The sequence below is a fragment of the Chelonoidis abingdonii genome, chromosome 2, assembly GCF_003597395.2.
Source record: "Chelonoidis abingdonii isolate Lonesome George chromosome 2, CheloAbing_2.0, whole genome shotgun sequence".
Lineage (NCBI taxonomy): Eukaryota > Metazoa > Chordata > Testudines > Testudinidae > Chelonoidis > Chelonoidis abingdonii.
The window spans coordinates 148,393,674-148,409,342 of record NC_133770.1 but is presented as its reverse complement, the minus strand read 5'-3'; the positions used below and the strand labels follow the sequence as shown (position 1 = coordinate 148,409,342).

Genomic DNA, 15,669 nt, shown 5'->3' with positions numbered 1-15,669 from the left:
TCAGGGTGCAAAGCCGTGAAGAGGTATGTAGAGTATTCAAATGCTACTGAAAAGAAAAATGGAGAAGGAAAATTAGACAATTTTTTACTGTAACTTCACTTCAGTGTCCATTAATTTAATCCTCTCATCAGCATTCATATCATAATGCAAAATAAAAATACATCATCATATAGGAGGAAGAAATATTATCCAATATCCAGAGTCTTATTACCCTTCAAAATTCAATCAAATAACACTCAAAGGTCCATTTCTGCTAAGGATTCAGAAATTATAAGTATATTCTCCAATTTTTCCTCCAAATTACCCTCCAGTGAGAACTCTGACAGATCTATTTTAGTTTTGGTAGAAACAGGAAGAGAATCCAATTACAACACATTTGACTTCCTTTTAATAAATGCTGCTAATTGGTCTGTATAAAACATATATATATATGAGCATGTCCAATTTCACTCAGCTCTTGAAAGGAAATAAAGAGAGATAATTCAGCTAGTAAGTCTATAAACTGCTGCTTAAAGAGGAGGAACAGATACCGCCTTGCATGAATTGGGAGTTTAAAGACAGTTCTCTACAGTGCGTAATGTGTTACACCATTGTGATATAGACCCTGATCTGATCCTTCAAGTTGTTCTGGTGTGTACAGAAGAGTGTGCAAAGTTGTGCTCCAGTGCAATAGTGCAATAGCACTTGTCATTGTTTACCTTTGCCTTGGATGTGCAATACTTCACACCTATGCTGTTTGGGATCAGGAACCTAAGCCCTGACCTGCAATTTGTTGCATGCAGATTCAGAAGTCCATCCACACACAATAAATTGCAGGATCAGAGTCTTAAAACTTAATTTCAGACACAGTAGCAAAAGTTATGAGCGCTGTACCCCTCAAAATCTACTCTGTGCCAAAAGATGTAATAGTGTCACAGACAGCTGAGTCAGTCTCTGGTCTGGTTCCTTCCATCGTCTAGGTGCACATGTGGCTCCTTTCTTAACTTACAGAGTTAAAAATGTTCCTTCTCTAAAAGAACAGCCTTACCTTCTATCAGTTCCCAAGATGGTTTTTCAGTGTCACTAAGGAAATCTGTAGATTAGTATATGTCAAAGCATTTTCTAGACTTTCAGTTTTCTGCCTCATGTGGACATGGTCTTTAGCAATCATTAGTATAACAGAAGGTATTCCAGATATTTGTGTGTGTTTGTCCAGTCACCACGTGGAGCCATTTTTTTCTATGATTTTTATTCCCAATACCATTTTCTTAAATGAATTGTGCATTCTATTTTTAAGTGTTCATATGAACATCAACATAAAAAAGCATGTCCCCCCAACATGCTCTTGCCTTATTTTAGAGGTACCCCTTGCTCAGTCATTTCTTGTTTGCTCTGTAGGGACTGAATTCTGCAAGATGCTGAGCTTTCTAGTTCTGGTCCAGCGAAGCACTTATGGATGTGTTTAACATTCAGCATATGTATAGTTCCATTGACATCAGCAGGACTACTCACATGCTTAAAGTTAATCATGTGCTTAAGTAATTTGCTAGGTCAGGATCAGAGTGCTTAGCACCTTTAGATAATTGTGCTCCAAGCAAAGTAACAGTGTAACTTTTATCCCATACACCCTGCCATGACAATTGCTTTTAGGATCAGTGGTTAGTGTAGATCAGTGAAAGGATTGAAAACTGATTCTGGTTGCTGTTGTCACGGGTGTCAATATTATGCAGTGATGTGGTGAAGGTATGCAAGAGAGGGAACATAACTGGAACAAGAGAAGAAATGTATCTGAAGGACTTCCTGTCCCCAAGAAGTTCAATGGCTAGCCAAACGGGCAGATCCCATGGTGATAGATGATTTTTTAATTCAGAACAAGAGAAGCAAAAGTATATATGTGTGTGCAGGATATGGAGCTACAATAGATAGGAAACAATCATGATACTCCCCATCACTGTAAATGCCATCATTTGGAGTTCAACAGGATGGGGAATCTCCACTGCTGCAAAAAGAAATAATAGGGAGGATGCTTGAAGGGTTTGGGGAGGGATTATTTCACAGAAAAGTTTGAAATGGCCATGCTATTCCATGAAGTGTAGAAGATTAAGACATTTCAAAATGTGTCTTTTAGGTAAATATGCATGTTTTATGTAATATGTATTTGTTTTTCTCTTTAGAGTGGAGAGGCAATGGTGGCTTATATCTCCTTCTTGCCACCAGGGTGAGAAGTGCAGATCTGGGTGAACCATTCAATCTGCTGTCCCCTTAATATTCCTGGATCTTTGTATAATCATTGATATCGGTGCACAGAAAGATTTATGAGACAATCTGGTGTCATTGAAACACAGACACTTGTTTATATTAAAAAACCTAAAAGAAAGCAATGGTTATTACCCAATAATAATCATGTAAGGATATGCATTAAACTCTGCTGTTGTTCTGGTTTGACTTTACTAACTTCCTTCTGGTCGTCTATTCAGATTTAAGGAAACAAGTTCCCAACTGCTTCATACTAGATCGTAAAACTTGAGTAAGTAAATACTGTTTTTTTTAAAAAATTGACCACAAATTTATATGTAGATGAACAAACTGAGGTCTCTGCAATGCAGAAGTCAATGAAGATTTCACTGGGGTTTGAATAAAAACTAGTGCTTTTGCTCCTCCTTCTGGTGCTATGCAGAACTAAGCTGAATTTGGATACTACAGGTACTTCTGTGCTGCAAGTCACAGCTACTGATGCCGATGACCCTTCATATGGAAACAGTGCCCGTGTCATCTACAGCATACTTCAGGGACAGCCATATTTCTCTGTGGAGCCAGAAACAGGTCAGGAAGCTGATATTGTTTTCGTCTACCAAAAGCTTAGTAGTTTTCTTTCTTCTAGAAAACTCACCAAAATTAGAGCAGATTTGTACAAAGCCAAGCAGTGAAGGGCTACAATGTTTCTTACTTCCTGTGTTTCCGTAACTTACAATCCTTGTAATAAATGTGAAAACCATATATATTACAGCTACCTAAATAAAACATAAGTTACTTGTATTGTTTTGGGTAGGAACTAGAAAGTTGTAATGTAGTACTAATGTTTTGGTTTCTATCATTGTACATAGAGGGAGAGAAGCTGTATTGAAGACTTAACAGAGATACACAGATAATTGGATTGCATTGATAGAGGATGCGCACTTGAAAAATATGTTTTTAAAGACACACTGAAAAGACTCAGTATCATGGTACTGTGTTTGTCAAAAATGCAGGGATGGATAACAATTGCTTCCATGTTTTCCTAAAGGCATCATCAGGACTGCTTTGCCAAACATGAACAGAGAAAACAGGGAGCAGTACCAAGTAGTTATCCAGGCAAAAGACATGGGAGGCCAGATGGGTGGATTATCAGGGACCACTACGGTGAACATCACACTGACTGATGTCAACGACAATCCGCCGCGATTCCCTCAGAGTAAGCAACGTTTAATAGTCCTCTTGCATGCCAAAAGCTTCTGAATTAAAGAGTTAAGCAATTGCCATCTGGTTTAATTTAAAGTAAATCTAGATTATGGGGCACACATGAACAAAAGGCTTATGTACAGATTTATTCACTGTTATTAAAGTAGAAAATTAAATGTTACAGTACTCCTTTGTTCAGGGAAATGGTTACATGATCAAATATAACAAAAGGAAACCTGGGATACCTTTCAGGATTATTGGGGGGAAGGGCGGGGGAGAGGCAGGACCATAAGAGCATTAGAGCAATTCTTTCTTTCCTGATACCTATAGATTAACCATTTTTAATTCTTACTGGAAAACAAAACGTATTAATTTTAGCAAGGAGGAAATAGGTGCACTGTAGTCCCTGCTTAAACATTTAATCATGAAGACTCCAACTCTGGGGACAAATTACCTGAAGGAAATCCAGACAGATCTGTGTTTGTACAGACACAGTGCTATAAAAAGCTGATATGCAGAGAACTTCCCAAAGTGAATGTGAATGGCATTTAACATCACTGTTTTTGACAGCTTAAACTTATCAAAGCACTTTATACTGCTTTTTAACCTTTTTGTGATAGTACAGCTTTCAAGCCTTCATAGTCTCAAACTAGAATAGGAAACCATTATTAGCCTCTATTTATGTAACCTGTAATTGTTAGAGTCTTTATATTGCAAACTTGTTAGAATATTCCTTGAAAATTCTTTGTGGGAGGATGGTTTACGTAGGTGAACATTTTAGTACCCATTTAAAACATTTTGCATATTTTGCAGCCAGAACATTTATAGAGTGCCCAATATTCTGTAACAGCAAATAATTCCCATTCTTCTCTCCCACTACTTTTATCCTGGTGCAACTCCATTAACTTCAATGATGTTATGCCTGACTTGCATTGGTGTACAACAGAGGAGAGTCAGGCCCAATATCTCAGCCTTCAACAAGTTTATTACGAAATAGCAGGCAGTGCATAATTGTCTTGAACACACAGGAAGAAAGACGAGATGCAAATGATGTGGTTTAATTAGGCCATAACTTTATTAGCTTAACTCCTCTGGGAACTGTCCAGCATTAACTTTGTACAGTGCAGGTCATGATTCCTGCCTTAATCACTTACACCTCATGCAGGACTGTCTTTAGTCCCCCCACCCTTCCACAGCTTGTTCTCAGCCTGTTGTTGGCACTCAATGGTGGGGCTGGTGAACGATGGGCATTGCCTCGCTGTGCCAAATGTTAAGAGCCCCAGTTCAGTTGTCCAGCTTCTTCATGGAATATCTTCCCTTAAGTTCACTTCCAACTCCTGCTGAACTGTATCCCCTCTGCAATCAGTGCCTGCACGAAATACCTGCCACAAGGAGGAGCCAGAAATTATCTTGGCTTCCCCACCGTCTCATGCACAGGGACCAATTACTTACTTGAGCCCCACTTTGCCCACCCACCAGCTCAGGTGATTCCTTCCCACCTCCTGCTGATCACTCCCCTCCCAGCCCTCAAGAGAGAGGGAACCCGTAAAGGAGCCACTGCCCCTTTTTCCTGCCAGTCCAGACAAAGCTCCCTGCTTTTGAGATTGCAGGCATTGCATCTAAATTCTCTACTGACACAGGAGAATCAGGGTTATTACCTCTGACTTCAGCACGTTCATTATGAAATAACATGCAGTGTATCTTTCTAAATTCTCTGCTACCACTTTAGTTAATATGTAGCCATTTGTCTACTGTTTGTATTTAATAGCATGCGACTACATTGAGAAATAACTTCATCTGTAAATTCAAAATAGATAAATCAAAGACAGTTCTGGGTACTTACAATTATTTCCCCTGGGTAGAATTTGCCACTCACCTGTCACTTGCTATCTACTTTCACTTTTCCAGAGCAATTCTTTTGATATGTTAACTTCTCTGTAGATGCACATTGCACATACAGGATTCTGGCACCTCTGATGCTTTGTGCATGAAAGTATTACATTCTGCTGGTCTCAGCAGTTTTGCAGGCTACTGTGGAAGACTATTCTAGGTGCTGTCTGCACTGCAAACTGCAGGGCAAAAGCCTCACAGATTGTCTTCAGCAGTTAAATTTAGTGCAGTATTTAGGCACTAAATATAGATGCAGCTGCTTATTTCTGTTTATTCCTTCTTCTTTTTTAATTTTAGTACGGGCCAGATTGTTGTCTTGAGCATCTGAGTGGACTTTACAGAACTGCTATAACTGAATTTTTCATTGAATACCTATGATTTTTTAGCTTTTATATTGATTGTATACACTTGTGGCCTGATCCAACTCCCAGATAAGTCAGTAGGCATCTTTCCATGGACTTCAAATGGAAGTCATTATAAAGCCCTTCATCTACAGCAAATTTTTCCTCTATTACTTTACAGTTGGGGATATTTTTATGGCTACCCCTCTCTTTCTGCTGATACCCGCACCTGCTTTGTTACATTACACCAGACACACAAATCTTAAAGCATTCATGAAACTGATTGAAAACTTGCCAGATTCATGACACTACTAAAGCAGTATTGATTTTTTAAAAAAAAATCTTTAAATTGCATCTAAAACTTGCAAATAAACATTAAAATGATTCTTCTTCATATGTCTATGAGCTTAAAGAAATTGATAGTCTCTTACTATGTTAATGAATTTATAATCATAAATCTGCCACACATTTTTTTCAGATTCATGATTTTGACAGTCTTACTAGATTCATAAATTTATTAGATAAATATCTGTTTTCTGAAACCAGTGAAGACAACACTGATGTCCATTATGGAGTGTTTACTGCAGATACTTCAGGGTATTGATCACTGTTAATACCCAGTGAGCTTAATTATCAGCTGCAAGCATAGGGCGTTGGGTGCAGCTCAGTTGGGAGCACAAAGGCTACCCACTCTTAGACCAACCAGGTGCTGGTCCCAGCGTATAAATTCAAGTAACTTGATAACAGCCACAAGGAAGTGGTCTGGAAGATGGAGAACACCAATGTGCTAGAATGCTCTGGTCACCCCGCTTTTCCCATCTGTAAGGAAGGAAGGTTGAGTAGGAACATGAGGATCACCATATGATGGAGGAATGGCCAGCTAAGGTGGCTTTAGCATCAATTCGTGGCAGCAAAGTGGCATAAGTAACTTGAGTGCAACCAAGGATTGGAGTCCCCATATACCACTTCAGCATGTCAATCCACTTGTGATTTTGACATTAAAAAAATGCATTTTGTGATGGAAAAGAAAGATGCCTTATCCTGGAACAACTACATATAGAGAATATACAGAACTAATTAGAGAACTGTGAAAATGAAATGCATAATTTCAGTTTTTGTGTTGTGTTTGGATTGTTATGACTAATCAGTATTTGATGATGGTACATTGTCATTACATATCTCAGCAAATTATTTAGGTTTTATTTAGGTATTAATAGGTTTCACTAATAAACTGATCAGTTAAGCTATTAATAAATGTGTCCCTTAGGTAACTGATTTCAGAGCTGTGAACAAATCCAGCATGCTGGATTGGTTGTGATTTTGACATGACTAACCATGATGCCATGAACAGCTGCATTTCAGATAACTCATTACACAAGAGCATCCTTTTGTGGAACATTTAGAGAAACATGAACATCTCTCAAATCCCAGGCCATTTCTCAGAGAGCTCATGCACAATTTCTCAAGTGCTCATCTCATGATTGGGAACACCAGTTTCTATTAAGACTTTAGCTAAAGTTCATTCTGTTTAGGTACAAGATGATGCAAGTGTAATTAGACAATTCTACCTCTAGTCCCATGTGATATTTACCAATAAGAATATCCAATACAAATTCAGTTGCGTTAGCCAGCTCCTGTATCCACAATTGAATTTAGAAATTGATGAGATTTGTGACAATGGGCCTTTTGCTCCTAAATCCCTGAAGCGCTTATGTAAATCTCTCCCTTATGCTACAAAAAATTGCCTAGTTTCCCTCATGGAGCATCCACAAGCAGATAACTGTCACTTTGGGAGCAGGATCCCCACTGTTGGACAGACATGTAACACTAAGTTTTGAGCTGCTGCTGTTGTTTTTCAGGAAATGGGCTAAAGCCACAAGCATAGAATCATAAGGTTAGAAGGGATCACAAAGGTCATATTTGGATCAATACATAAACTTTCCCTAACTTCAGTTATATTCAGAAGTGGAGCTTTGTTTTGGGATCATCCGAGCTGATAAAAACAACAAAGTTAATTTGTTTGAGTTCTCTGGGCTCACAAAGCTAGTGCAATTCACACATCTTTCCCCTCTGTCATTTAAATCCAAGTTGTTCTGGTTGAGCATAAGTGTAGCAAGAGAGAGAACCTTGGAATGTTTAATAGGCAAGAAATTATAGACTGTGCTATAGCTTTTGGTATGAGAAAATAAGTGCAGATAGCAGCAGGGCTTAAACTCTCCCACGCTAACGTGTCTCTATAGCATGCTACACACAAATACTTTAGTATAATACTCGTTTTGAGTATAAGTACTACAATATTGTACAGTACGTGCTCTCATTTTTCTTTATTTGGATTGCAGGTCAGGGTCTCGTGCTAGGTGCAGTTCAAACACGTAGGGCTACATAGTGTGTTGGGGTAAAAATTTCAAAAGCACTGGAGAGATTTATGAGCCTAAGTCCCGTTTTCAAAAGTGACTTTAGAAAACATTATCATTAGACTACATGCTCACACAAGAATGTAAGGGGGAGGTAGACTCCCCCTCTGCTGAACACAGACCTACACACACACACACCCTCTCTCTCTCTATCTCCACCCCATACCTTGTGCAGGCTGCTTGGGCCTGGATGCACAGGAGTAAGTGAATGTGGCCTGCTCATTATTTCCCCTCCCCACATGTATACTCCACAGTAGATGGACAAGGAGTCGGTGGAGTCTCGTTTTTTTTCCCTCCTGCTCCTCCCATTCCCTCTGCCTTTCACCTTTAAATACATTGGCCATCACAGCTGAGTGGATCCAGGAGCATCATAGTTGGCTGCTGGTACTGGCGCATAGGAAATTGCTTACTCTCCAAAATGAGGAGGAAAGAGGAGTCTCAGACTAGTCTCTGAGGCACAGTGCCTGACAGGGCTATATAAGCCTGTGCGTTGCCAATTATTTTCCACCTTTGGCTCTGATTTGTGCCTAAAGGCACAATCTAACCCATAGTGAGTTCATGCCCCAAAGAATTTAAACTGTAAGACAAAACAAACAAAAAGACAGAAGAGGGTGGGGGAGTGGTCTGATACTATGGTGATGAGGGTTATATAAGTACCATAGCCCAGGTCAGGATGATGATATACACATATCTTGTTAGTTCCATTAATCTCCTCCACCCCAGCCCCCATTCCAAATAGCCCTTCAAGCGATCCATTATCTGTTGGCTAATGTATTATAGGCATTAAGAAGTGGACTTGCAAAGGCATTCAAAGGAGTAGCCTTACAGTCTGGCTTTAGGGATGGAGTTCAATGTATTAAAGGCAGTGCAGAACAAAGTTCAAGGAGCGTTTCTTATGCACCTAAAGCATTTTTTTTTCACATTTTAAAATGAGAAACAGTTATTAGAACATATCTGTATTCATTGGGAAAAAAAATTGAAGTAACTTCTGTAGTATGTTTTAAATGCCTAAGAATATGGAAAATGAGATTAAATGTTGCCATGGCACCCTTAAGTCTTCCCCTTCATGTGTTCTGTCTCGTGAAATGTTATGGGACATATGGTCTTTCCTCGCGGTCTCTCACAGCACTGAATAAATATTTATTTTATAAATATGAGAAGTGGGATTTTGCTATCATTTTTGAACCATTAACAGATTATAGAGAGATTATGTACTAATGTAGCAAAGTACACAGATTTAAATATTACAGAAGGGTAATGCAAATGACAAAGTAAATATGAGCTAAATCATGGAGCTGAAAACACTGAGGTGCAAGAGTGTCAAGAAGCATATTTGTAAACAGAGCTAAGTGCACTTTGGAGATACAATACTCAGTCACCATTGTGAATCCTGTAACAGAGCATACCCCAAACCCCATGAATCTATGAGAAATGTAATTTGACTTAGTGTTCTGTCTTCTCTAGTGTGGTGGTTGATGGCTTTTCACTAAGTGGGTACAGTCTAAAGCCAATATGTCAGAGTTTAAATTACATTGGGCAAACACTATATAATAACTGGGATAGATAAACTAGTTCCTAAAAGTAAGAATAAGCCTGAATCTCAGTCCTATCCCAACAATGAACCAGATGGTTTCCTTGATATGGATCTCCACAAAAGGAGTCCATCTCTCCCCTGGCAACCCCCATTTTAATCTTTCTACCATCCTGTTAAGTATCAGGAGCAACTACCAAGTGACTTCCCGCAGCTTTATTGACAAAAGAAGGTTGCCAGTTGTCAATTCTTCTTATGCCTTTCTTTGTGGGAACACATCCACCACTGTCCTCCATTAACGATCCTGTTTGCTTGGGGGTGCATCACCATCCCACAATCATGTAGAACCTAGATTTCTAGTCTGCTGGGCCTAAGTCCGTTTTTTCTCATTTCAGAATTCTGACACATTCTGCAACAGTATTAGCAAAAGGAGAGTGGATCAAGATGGGACAAGATTAAAGGATAGGAGTGAGCCATGGACTTGTTTTTAGTGAGGGCTGGAATGAGATTTCAACAGGTTTGGATAAGCATCTGAATGTTTGGATGCTTTCCTCAACTGAAGCTCCAAACCTTGGAGGTTCCCCTATTACTAATTAATATAAGCTACATATAGACAAAACAAGTAACGCTAAAGTACTTGTTACTGTGATCCTGTCAAATCTCTCAAACTAAGAAATGTTTGTATTTGCATGAGAGACCCACATGGAAAAGCCAAAGTTTTTCAGGAAGTGGGGTTGTTAATTTATCAGGGTACATCTCATCAATAAGCTCCTCTGCATCAATACTGAATCCATGCCACACTACGATGTGAGGCATCATTGTGTTACTGGATATGCCATGTTGTGGGTATCATGTTCATCTCCTTTCTTTTTGCCTTAGATAACGTAAACTTAATATTCCCCCTAGTTTACCATGCTTAGCATAGAGAGTGGCTAGGAAATATTGTGGTAACTTTACTCAGTTAACTAAAGCCACAGGAAAACAAGGTTTTTATGGGTAGCCAGTACACAGTGTAACTATCTTAGATTTCCTCTTTGAAGCAGGATATTGTCATAGTTGCATCTGTATTAATTTAAAAAATGGCCTTTTTTAAAAAAAAAAAAATGCTGTTTAGCACACAGTGTGACTAAAGGGTTTTTCCTTCTCAAGGTCCTGGCAAATGAGGATAATGACCTCTTCCTACACTTATACATTAATGGCATGGATAGGACCCAGCATGTTAGACTGTATAGTAAAACTCTGTTTTATTTCATTGTTGATATTTATTGCTTTACCTTCATGGTTGTTTGTCAGTACTATGCTAACACTCTAGGGATGCTGTTGAGACAGTTTAGGTAGTAAAAAAATTAATAAAAAAGTTGCTCTTTTGCACATCCAATTTTAACAGTAGTGCTGAATGTTTAATTTGCTATAAAAACTGATTTTAAAAAACTATCTACACTTTTTTTTCTCATGAGAGTTTCATGAGCCATTTGCAGTTTTCTGGAACTTGTTTGTTGTTAAGATTTATTTGCCATATCTTGAATTTTTTACCATATGGATTGATCATAAATACTTGAATTTCAAATGGTCACTTATCTGTGATTGGTCCGAGAAGTCAGGTGATTCTTTTTTTCCTTGGCAGAATGAATATGAATGCACTTCTCATGCAAATATATGGATGTGAGAATTTAAAATTTGGTTTCTGTGAATAGTTATGCAGTTGGCTTTAAAATATGCTTTTTGCAAATATTTATGCCAGTGAAATTTTATAACTAGAGTATGAAAATGAAAGCACCAAGCATAGTGCCAGTTTGATTCATTTTAAAAGTACAAATCAATATATAATTTTTTACTTTACTCACCAAATAAAGAGTAACAACTCTATTTAAATTTTTCTGGGGTGTCAAAGTAGATTTAAAAATTGACCAAAAAGTGGTTCTTTTTTCAGGAAGCTCAGTCAGGATATCACCCTTAGTATTTAGAATCTGAAAAGTGTTTGCCATTCAATTATAAAGATTTTAAAATTGGTCTGCTTTGTGGCATAGAATTAAATGTCATTTTAGCAATTGGGTATTTTATGATTACAGCCCTTTTAGTATTAGACATAAAGTAAAGTGTAACAAAGAAATTATACTATCATTTTTAATGTTTTAAAAATAAATAGAAATGTTTAGATAATGAGCAATAGATAGATGCTTTTAAGGGGAAAATATCCTCTAATGAGTCAAAGGAAATAATTACATTTGTGAGTTTCCAAGGATGTAGCTATGGACACAGGAATAACTGAAATAAAATGAGTGTGAGACACATGAAAAATGAATTTTCTATATCTATAATATATACATATCCTACAGAGTATGATTCAATATTTTGTATATTTAGTCATACAGAAGTAGAGTGATTATTAGTATCTGAAAAGTACTAACATTATGTAATATTACATTAAAAGAACACTAAGGTTGCAAAGTCAAGCATGTATGTCAGAAAATATCAGAATTAAGTTTGTCTGCACCACTTTAATTTGTCCCCCTTGTCTGTATGCATCTATATAGATTTGCATAACATAACCTAGGAAGTCTTGGCAGAGCCAGGAATAGAATCTTGTTCTCCCCTCTCTACTGAATGAAGCAGAGTTCTTGCAGAACAAATAGTATATGATAATGTAATTAAAGACTGTATCATAATGCACTTTCTGAAACTTGCTGTGCATATCTTACGTTGTTCTGCTTCTTTTTCTTTGTAGACACCATCCACCTCCGCATTCCAGAAACTTCCCCAGTTGGCACTGCCATTGGCAGTGTAAAAGCCACTGATGCCGACACTGGGAAAAATGCAGAAATGGAATACAGAATAGTTGATGGTGATGGAACAGATATGTTTGACATTGTGACACAAAAGGACACACAGGAAGGCATCATAACTGTGCACAAGGTGTCTATAATCAGTAACAACCATTGATTGGTTTTGGTATAGAGGAATCATGTATATCCCAATGTTGTACTTTAAACACATAGAAACAAAAGTAGATCATATTATGATCACTCTTAAAAGCTCAACATTTGCAACAGCTACCACACAGCTGTATCTTAGAGCTTGTACTGTTTCCCTGTACTTAGAATAGGAAATAATTGGTATTTGAGATATCACTGAGAAGTAGGAGTATAAAGTGCCATTTCCAATAAACTGCCACAATCATCACTGATTTTAGTACAAGTTTGTTTGATGTTTGACTGACAGTTTTTCAGCAGGTGCTAGAAACAGGTTTCAGTGTATTTCAGAGAAATACTGCACTGCTACAGTATAGGGAAATACTATGTGCAAGATACAAGTGCACAGTTACTCTTTTTTGATAGTTGTAGTATCACAGGGCAACAGCACCACAATCAGTAACTGCCAGCCAGAGCCTGGTAGCATGCAACCTTTACAGAGTGATAGCAGAGTGTGGGATTTTCTAAAATACCTAAGACAGTTGAATGCCTAACCATAGCTAGAGAACTGTGGATTTCTTAGCGCTGGTCTACATTACAAAGTTAGATCAGCTGAACGACATTGCTCAGGCAGGGCTGTGGAAAAATTCATTCCCTGTGTGATATAGTTAAGTCAGCTTAAGCCCCGGTGTAGACACAGGCAGCTTGACAGAAGAATTCAACAGAAGTTGACCTACCTACCACATCTTGGAGAGGTGGATTTACTACAGCAATGGAAGAATGCCTTCCATCACTGTATAAGTGTCTACACTACAGCAGCACAGTTGTTGCTTTTCAAGTATCGACATATGAGTGTCAGCTGTGTGTCATTTTCACAGTGAAAATGTGAGAAAGACATTGTTGTGTATGTGCATACATGCTTTGTTTAGTCCAATTTTATGATCAGGTCATCATTCCTAAAAATTTCCAAACAAAGTAATTACTTCACACCATTTTCCCCAAGATCCGGAAACCTTATGAATTTCATACTTCTTGGAAGCATCGAGTATTTCTCTTCCTCTGGTGCTTCAGAGCACATACATTTATAAATGAGCCAAAAATATTTTGCTTTTAACGTTTTTGCTGGAACTTGTGGCTCATTGAACCAGGCATAAGATGAGAGCTCAGAGTATTCTTATTCTTGTATAAGAATTATGAATTTAGTCTTAAAGTTGTTTGATTTGTATTGTTGGTAGAGTTAGCTTGTTGCAAATAATTAAACTGACGTAGCTCATTTTTTCCACCTGTTTCAGAAGTGTTCATGAGCTCCTACTAGTTTTTGTGACTATATTTGTTTTACATAGAAGTATTTATTAAGAGTTTATGGGAACAAATTTGAGCCTTTGGGTTGTTCATAAATTGTTGAATTTGATTATTTGCTATTGATTATTCATGATGTATTTTAGTCATCTAAGTCACACAGTTGTGTAGTTTTATTCATGCTTTCTGTTCATACTCAAACTTTATAAATGGGAGAATAATGAATTATGGTTACAGGGCTAGCTGGACATTTGTCCCCTTTCTCTCTTAGTATGCCCCCTAAGATTTCAGGCATATTTCCTCTACATATTGTAGGGTGGAATTTCACAATTTCTCTGACTCCTAGACCAGGCCCTGGGCTACAGCATGCTGTGTATAAACTGTTATTACCCTGTATGCCTGACTGAGCTCAGACACCTGTAGTTTTTCCTTTTAGGAGTCTGTGATCAGATAGTGACCAGGCAGCCTTCTTAACACCAAAGTACTATTTATTGTATCAGTAGGAACAAAACGTTACAGAAAAAAAGGAGAATTTTAAAACAATGAACAAACAATCCACACATATGTCTGTCTTACCTAGACTCTTATCATCCCCTGATAGTAACGTAGGCAGAACTAACTTCTTCAGACTCTGCAGTGGGGTTATATGCCTCAGACTGCTTTCCCTGAGCAACTATCACCTCTTTCTTGAGAGAAGGCCCTTTTAATCCTGTCAGAGCTCTTTCATCCTTTTGTGTTCATAGGCCTTTACCTGTTCTGATCAAAACCATTTTTGTGGGTTGGTTGGAAAGGAGGCACAATCATTCAAGTTAATGATCCCAGTATTGTTTAACTCGTATATGTTTGCTAAGAGCTATTCTTTTTCTTCCTGCCTTTCTTTTTCCAGGCAACGAGAATGGGCTTGGAGACATAATTACTCTTCCTTCTACTCTGATTTCTCTTCAATAACAAGGTGGAGCAGGGGAGGAGGAGAAAAGTTTCCGTTGCCTGTACTATACCTCTTCTGCTGATACATAGAATATTTAAATCCCCAAAGCTGTCAGTCTGGCATCTTTCATGAGCACTAATTTTATAAGTTTTAGTGGGGAGGGGAATTTTTAAATTTGTCTCTAGAATCCAGTTTGATAAGTGAAAACCACGGGTTTGATATATCCCTGTTGTTTTGTGTGAGCTAATGAAGTCTGCTCTGCAGTCAGACAGGTAAATTCTCAGCCTGCTCATTCTCTATATATCATTAATTAGCTACCACTTTTCATCTGTGACAGTTGCAGAGAAATTGGGGAATGGAGTTTCTTGTCTACACAAAATGCATTCTAATTATAACCCTGAACCCTTCTCTTTTCATTTTAAAAGCTGCTGCTGACAAAATGTCAAATCTATTTTGCAAAAAATTCTCTGATCTTGGATTCATGAAATTCAATGAAAATGAGCAAGATTAAGTACTGATTTTTTTCCCAGTAAGGTTTTAAATCTTTGGTTCAAAATTAATTTTTTTGCAAAATTGTAGTTGGCAACTTAGGTCTGTTTAAATTTATTTCTCCTTAAACAATAAAACTCAGACAAGTGTATGTACATCCCCTTTCCACATAAGAATGGCCACTCTTTGTCAGACCAATGGCCTCTAGCCCAGTATTCTGTATTCCGATAGGGGATGATGCCAGATGCTTCAGAGGGCATGAACAGAACAGGACAATTATGAAGTGATCCATTCCCTGTTGTCCAAGTCCCAGCTTCTAGCAGTCAGAGGTTCAGGGACACTCAGAGCATAGGATTGTATCCCTGACCATCTTTACTAGTAGCCACCAATGGACCTATCCTCTGTGAACTTACTTCTTTTTTTAACTCAGTTATCCTTTTGGCCTTCACAA

The 15,669-nt window shown here is 38.0% G+C and overlaps 1 protein-coding gene across 2 annotated transcripts in view; it reads left to right on the top strand.

The window, feature by feature from the left end:
• Positions 1–15,669, top strand: part of LOC116820718 (cadherin-10) — a 162,339-nt gene that overhangs the window by 105,705 nt on the left and 40,965 nt on the right. For both annotated transcript variants that reach the window (XM_075062698.1, XM_075062697.1), the window contains exons 4-6: positions 2,683–2,802; positions 3,263–3,430; positions 12,319–12,506. In XM_075062698.1, coding sequence (XP_074918799.1) covers positions 2,683–2,802; positions 3,263–3,430; positions 12,319–12,506 — 476 coding nt within the window. The remainder of the gene's footprint in view (positions 1–2,682; positions 2,803–3,262; positions 3,431–12,318; positions 12,507–15,669) is intronic.